General features: G+C 43.6%; 1 protein-coding gene across 1 annotated transcript in view; it reads left to right on the top strand.

The window, feature by feature from the left end:
• The first annotated feature begins 910 nt into the window (after nt 1–910).
• Nucleotides 911–6,793, top strand: part of C1H3orf70 (chromosome 1 C3orf70 homolog) — a 71,429-nt gene continuing 65,546 nt past the window's right edge. Inside the window, exon 1 of the mRNA XM_045539849.1 lies at nt 911–1,163. Within this exon, the coding sequence (XP_045395805.1) occupies nt 974–1,163 (190 nt within the window). The 5' untranslated portion in view covers nt 911–973. The remainder of the gene's footprint in view (nt 1,164–6,793) is intronic.

Below are 6,793 nucleotides of genomic sequence, written 5' to 3'. Positions count from 1 at the left end.
CAACCACACCCCCTATATCATGTTTGCACCCAACACACATATCCCAAATAATTATAAACACTCACACAACACACACATCACATACACACCAAACCACACCCCCTCCCCTTTCTGCACCCAGCTGGGCTGCTTTCCCGCGCAACTGCAGGCGGGGGAAGGGAGTGGGGGAGGGGGCGAACTGCAGCCCGCGCCAAGGTTGGGGCGGGCGGCGGGGGTTGGTCCCGGGCTGGAGGCAGCCCTGGGGATTGCGCGCGCGTGCGTGGGCGTGTGCGCGCCTACCAGGGCTCTCTGTGCCCAGACGCTCTGGGAGGTGTGTGCGAGGGAAGCGAGAGAGGCGTTGGGGAGACGCTGTGAGGAAACGTGGCCCAGAGGTGCGCCTGGGCCAGCCCACTGAGAGGTTCGGGTGGGCGTGTACCCGGTGTGCACAGCCGTCCCTGGAGCGTGTGGCAGCTCTCGAAACGACCTCGCTCGGAGGGAAGCGTGTGTGGGAAGTGTATGTGTAAGCCGGTGTCCTGAGGACCGCAAGCGGCCGAGACGTGTGTCTGGTCACAACAGCCCTCCGTCGGGGTCTGTCTCTGAGGAGTGAGTGAGCGTGCGGGAGGAACTCGCTGTGACTGGAGGGGACGCCGACGACCGCGCTCCCAGGCGTGGGGTGTGTGAGAGGGTCGGGCTAGCGAGGGACGTCGGCCGGGGCCGGCTGGCGCGCGCGTGTGCGCGTGCGTGTGCGCGTGGGGCGCGGCGCGCGCCGCGGCGGGCGGAGGGAGGCGGCGGCAGGCCCAGCCCCGGTCGCAGCGCCCGGGGCGGCTCCTCCTAGAGCCCGGGACCGCCGCGCTCCCGCCGCCGCCGCCGCGCGCTGGCGTGACTCCCGGTCCGCGCCGCGCCCTCCCGCGTCTGCAGCCGGCTCGGCTTCCTGCCCGCCCAGACGCCGCTCCTCCCGGGCTCCTGGTCTCGGCTCGGCGCTGAGGGAGAGGAAATGAGTTCGGCGGCGGCGCCCGAGCGGGGTTGGAAGAGCGAGAAACTAGACGAGGCTCAGGCCCTGGCGCGGAGTTGCGCTGCCCGCAGACCCGATTTCCAGCCGTGCGACGGGCTCTCCATCTGTGCCACGCACAGCCATGGCAAGTGCTTCAAGCTGCACTGGTGCTGTCACCTAGGATGGTGTCACTGTAAGTAGAGCTGCGTCTCCCCGCCTTCCGCCGCGGTCCTGGGGCGCCCGCGGGGCCGTCCGGGGTCGCGGCCCGGACTCCGCGGCCGTGGGGCTCCGGGCCCGGCCGGGCTACTGTGCCGCAGGCTGGGGCCGCCCTGGGCTCCGTCCCGGCCCGCCAGCGCTGCCCTCGCGCCGGACGACTGGAGTTGGCGCTGCCTTGGCAACGAGATGAAATCCCGTGGGGAGCCTAGCTTTAGCCACTTCTGCAAAAGGGGAGCTCCCCGTCCCAGGAAAGCTGGAATCTATTTTTTTTTTTTCTTTTTTGACCAAAACGTCCAGGCATGTGTTGCGAAATGGTAGAGAGCCCACAGAGTTGATGACAACCGGCGAGGGAAGCCTTTTTTCAGGGTTTGTGGTTAAAGATGCTCCTCTTTTCCTTTCTCACTTTTGTCTTTCTGGGCTGCTATTTGAAAGAAAGAGCCTCTGGAAATCGAATTGTGCCCCATTTGTTGTATACAAATTGAGAAAGCTCTGAAGTGTGAAAGATTGCTTCCAAGAAGTTAATATTAACAGTTTGAAAGGGCGAACTCTTTTAATACCCAGATGCAGCATTTAGAGCCAATATATGAAATTGTTTTGAAATTACAAAATAAAATGAATGAAAGTAGGCTTAATAATCTTAAACCAATTTGTAAAAGCCAGAACTAAATGGTCTAGGCCCTTTCTCTATGTTATCCTGCCTGTGATTTTTAAATAGATTAAACTTAAGTAGCCATTTAATTAGAATTCCACAATTTGATTAGTTTGTGGTATTTGGCCTACTCTATACGATGAATCATTCCTTTTTAAGAAATATATTCTAAAGTTATTTTCCTCACAACTTTATAGTGAGGGTTTTGGAGTGCTTATTTAGGACACAAATTTTCGAAGTGATCTTAAGTTAAAATTATTTTTTCTTTGTTGGTTAGGAAAAAATGGCTCATAACCAGGGATGCAGTACATAGCAAATCCTTATTTACATTAATTGAACATAAATGAATATTTTTAATTGAATTTATGAATTAAAGGATAGAGAATCCTTGCATTTTCTTTACAAATTCAAGGCACATGGAACAGTATTGATTTTTTTTGTGTTCCATCTGCTGATGGTTCCGTTTCTTCCTATTTCTCATTATTCCTATTGTGCTCAGATCTGTTCCCAATTATAAAGCATTGTATCAGTGTGGGACAGGGTACAGAGTTGGAAGTATGTAGCAACTGCAGGGAACCTGGGATGCTGAAGTGCACAAGTAGGATGAATCCGATGAGAGTCCATTTCCTGGGGATGTTTAGAATCAACATTAAAGATGGTCCAGGTTAGTGCCTGCCTTATTCCTACAGTATCCCCTCTAAGTACACCATTACTGATGGGAACGTTGCAGTCTTTTCAGACAGCTTCTTTCTTCTTTCTTGACTCTTAAAATACTCTTCCTTATATGGAGCTGGTATCAGTTACTTTCTAATGTCTTCCACTGGTCCTATTTCTGCCTTATGAAATCATATAGAACAATCTAATTCTTTTTTAGATCATTGCTGTTTCAACTCTTCATATATACATATCTGAATATACATATGAATTTTTTGCAGATATGGGCTATCTTCTCTTTGTATCCCTGCCCATTCTCACAGTGTCTTTTGAAATAGGTTTGATATTAATGTTCATTGAATGACTTAATGAAAATAGCCATCATTTTCCTCTTAAGGCAATGTTTTGTCTTATTTATAAATCTCCACTTTCTTCTGCCTTTCCTTTTGTGAACCAGTATCCAGGCTCCTAAGCATCCTGGTTTTTCTGTTCTGAATATATGCCAATGTAGTTATGATCCTTTGAAGACTGTGACCCCTAGAAAGGTACACAGTATCCCAGCTGTGGTCTGATCAGTCCAAAGTTGAACAAGACTGCTACCTCCCATCTTTGAGACATTACTACTGCTGCAGCTAGCATCACATTAGCTTTCATGGTATTTACCTTAGATCACACTGAGCTTGCTGTCCATGAAAGCCATTGAGCTGTTTTTTGTTTGTTTGTTTTTTTTTTAACATATATGGCAATTAAGCCACAGCTTGCCCATCTCAAAGTTATATGTATATTTTTGGACACAGAGTACCAATTGATCTTTTAGATTTTTTTCTATTAAATTTCATTTTATTAGAATTAGCCCATTCTTATGCCTTATTGTGTTTTTAGATACTGGCTCTTTCATAATATATATAAGCTATTTCCCCTAGGTTCATGTCATCCACTATATTAGATGCCAACAGTAGTACAGTACATCTTCATTCCAGTTGTTGATAAAATTGCTGAACAGGAGAAGGCCCCAGACAGGGTCCTAAACCTTGCTGGTAGAACTACCCTTCAGATTGATAGCAGTTCGTTAATGAGCACTTGTTAGTTAAGGTTGTTCAATTACCTAGCCACCTAATTGTAGTATTATTCATCTTATTATTTATCTTGTATTTGAGTATAACGAGAACCTGGTCAACTATTTGTTGAAATCCTATTGACATACTATTTTTATTGTTTCTTTTTGATCTATGACTTATCTATACACATATTCTATTTAAAAAAAGAGAGGAAATGATATTAATCTGGTATAACTCAGGTTGGTTCCACAAATGCTTACCCTTTTCTTTTCTAAGTGGTTAGAAGCTGATTTTAAATAAATAACCCGAATTTAGAAAAGGTTTGACGTCAAGTATACTGGACTGTTGTTGGCAGTTATTTCTGTTTCTTAAAAAATCCAAACTATGGTTATTTGCTCTTTTCCAGTCTTTGGCAACCTTCTGGTTCTCCACACTTCCTCCACTGGCAGCAGTTCAGTGATCCCATTCACGAAGAGTTTGACTTCATTTAAAGCAGCAAGGTGCTCTGTTACAGTCTCTCCACCTATACTGGGCAGTAATTGTTTCTACCTTTTAAGCCCAAATATAATTTTTCTTCAAAAGAAGCAGAGTTAACATATTTGAGAAGTTCTGCTTGCTTTTCTGGCATTCATGAAGTTTACAGTATCAGTCCTAAGCAGAATTCCTTTAATTCTGTTGAACATGTATTGTCTACCTTCTCTTTATGAGACATTATTATGGAAACTAGGAATATAAATGTGAATACAGCTTGACCATGCCCTTTAAGCAGAGTCAAGGGCATGATGCATGATGTATTTATTTTTGTACTTCCTTTAAAATCACAAATGATATAGACGAGAAAACTATCGGTTTGTTCACCAAATCTGAGAATGCTAAAATGAGAGGATTACCTTGGAACTTGAAAAAGGTAAATTTAAAACAAAGGAAGTTCGATTTTATATGGTTGATGTTAAACTTATGAAATTTATAGATTTATAGAATATAAAAACCTGAAAAATATGTACATATTAGCAAAAGGCATATAAAGCGTGTATATATTTACAGATGCAGTGCTTGATGCATTATTAAAGGAAATAATATACTTGTGTAGTGACAGATTTTTGAGGATGACATCTGGGAGGAAAACCATAATATGTTCTGTTGGTATCACTGTCAAAGATAGATTATTGGGCTGAATAAACCATGACCCTGAATCTGTAACTTTTATTTTTCCCCAGTAAGGAGTGATACTGACTTGAATTAGAGTGAAGGTTTTCAAGAGGAGTTTTGAGAGAGAAAAAGACACATGGCTTGGCCAGAGAAGAGAGATGGGAAAGAATAAATCCTATACAGGTATTGTAAAGTAGATTTTTGTGGCTAGAGTAGATAGAATATCTAGGAGGAATAAAAAATTAGATTTGTGGGGAAAGAGATAAGTGGGTGTATTTGAAAGATATATTTGAGGTGAATTATCTGTAGGCTTGATTAGATATGGAGGCGGAGGAAGATGAAGGTGATTAAGGATAACTTCTAGAATTCTGTCTTATGCACCTTGGATAGATGATGGTGCCATTCATTAGCGACAAAATACTGGAGAACTAAGATTGAGAGGAAGATTATGAATCCAGTTTTGGATCTATTGCATTTAAGCTGCCTTTGTTATCACATGGTGATGTGAGTAGGCAGTTAGATACAGGGATCTAAAATTCAGAGAAAGGTCTGGGCTAGAGATATTAATAATATGGAAGTTATTTGCTTATTTATAGATGGCAGTTGTAGCCATGATGAAGCATGAGTTTTCTAAGGGAGAGACTGTAGCATGAGAAACGCAGAAAACCCTTAGACTTTCCCTTTAGGACACCAGAGTCTGGGTACAGGAGGATAAGCTGGCAGAGGAGTCTAAGAAGAGATGGCTAGAGAAGAAAACTCTGGAAAGTATGGTATTGCAGAAGCCAAGGGAAATTAGTGTTTTAAGAATGAGTACAGGCCGGGTGTGGTGGCTCACACCTGTAATCCTAGCACTCTGGGAGGCCGAGGCGGGCAGATCGCTCAAGGTCAGGAGTTCGAGACCAGCCTGAGCAAGAGTGAGACCCCGTCTCTACTAAAAATAGAAGGAAATTAGCTGGACAACTAAAAATACATAGAAAAAATTAGCCGGGCATGGTGGCACATGCCTGTAGTCCCAGCTACTCGGGAGGCTGAGGCAGGAGGATTGCTTGAGCCCAAGAGTTTGAGGTTGCTGTGAGCTAGGCTGACGCCACAGCACTCTTGCCTAGGCAACAGAGTGAGACTCTGTCTCAAAAAAAAAAAAAAAAAAGAATGAGTATAAAAATGAAACCAGTTTTCAGCAGATTATATTAGATATTGGTGAAATACACAAATGGTGATTTTTTTTATTACTGAAGAAGATGGTGAAAGGTTTAGTCTTGCGACAATGACTGTAGGAATATACTTAACTGTAGTATTATTCAAAGCTATTTGAGACAGTGAATTCTTCAAGGTAGAAAGAATAGAGTGCTAGAAGCTGAGAATTAGGACACAGATAATAGTTAACATTTATTGAGTGATTACTTTGTGCCAGAGTAAGCTTATTATGCTGAGCACTTAATAGCCAATTATACCATTATGTCCATTTCACAGTTGAGGGAAAAATCCTAGAGAAGTAACTTTTCCATGGACACCTAGCAAGTAAGGAATAGAGCCTGAATTTGGATCTGTTTGATTCTAGACCTGGACTCTTAACCGTCACAGGTACTATGGAGCAATTTAAAATTAATGAGCAGAACCAACAGAGCTTGGTTCTATTAAAACCAATGATTGGGAAAGTTTTTAAGAAATGGGAGGCATATTGTATCAATTGCAGTAGTGAAATCCAGCAGAATGAGAACTGAAGAAAAGAGGTCACTGAATATAGTGGGGAATAACATTCAAGTTAAGGGTTAAGGAAGAGAAACTGATTAGAAGGTGACAGGTGAGGTTGAGTGGGTGTATGTGGTATAATGTAGGTGCCATCAGCAGAACTCAGAGTTGGCTTAATAAAATCACATAATAGATGAGCTCAGTTTTCTGTAGAAGACATCTTAAAAGATTGTCTCTTTCAGGTTGAAAGCAGGAAGAGTGGGACTTGATATAGTCTAATAGATGATATTAGCATATCTAAAGAAAGACTGTCACAGCAGAAGGTGGATGGGCAGCATAGAAATATAGAAAAATGGGAGTTAGGCAGAATTTGGAAGTGTTTTTCAGGACTGTTCAGAGGAGGTGGTA

Source organism: Lemur catta, chromosome 1 (assembly GCF_020740605.2).
Source record: "Lemur catta isolate mLemCat1 chromosome 1, mLemCat1.pri, whole genome shotgun sequence".
Taxonomy (NCBI): domain Eukaryota; kingdom Metazoa; phylum Chordata; class Mammalia; order Primates; family Lemuridae; genus Lemur; species Lemur catta.
The sequence above is the reverse complement of the archived record's forward strand: the minus strand, read 5'-3'. Positions and strand labels throughout refer to the sequence as shown.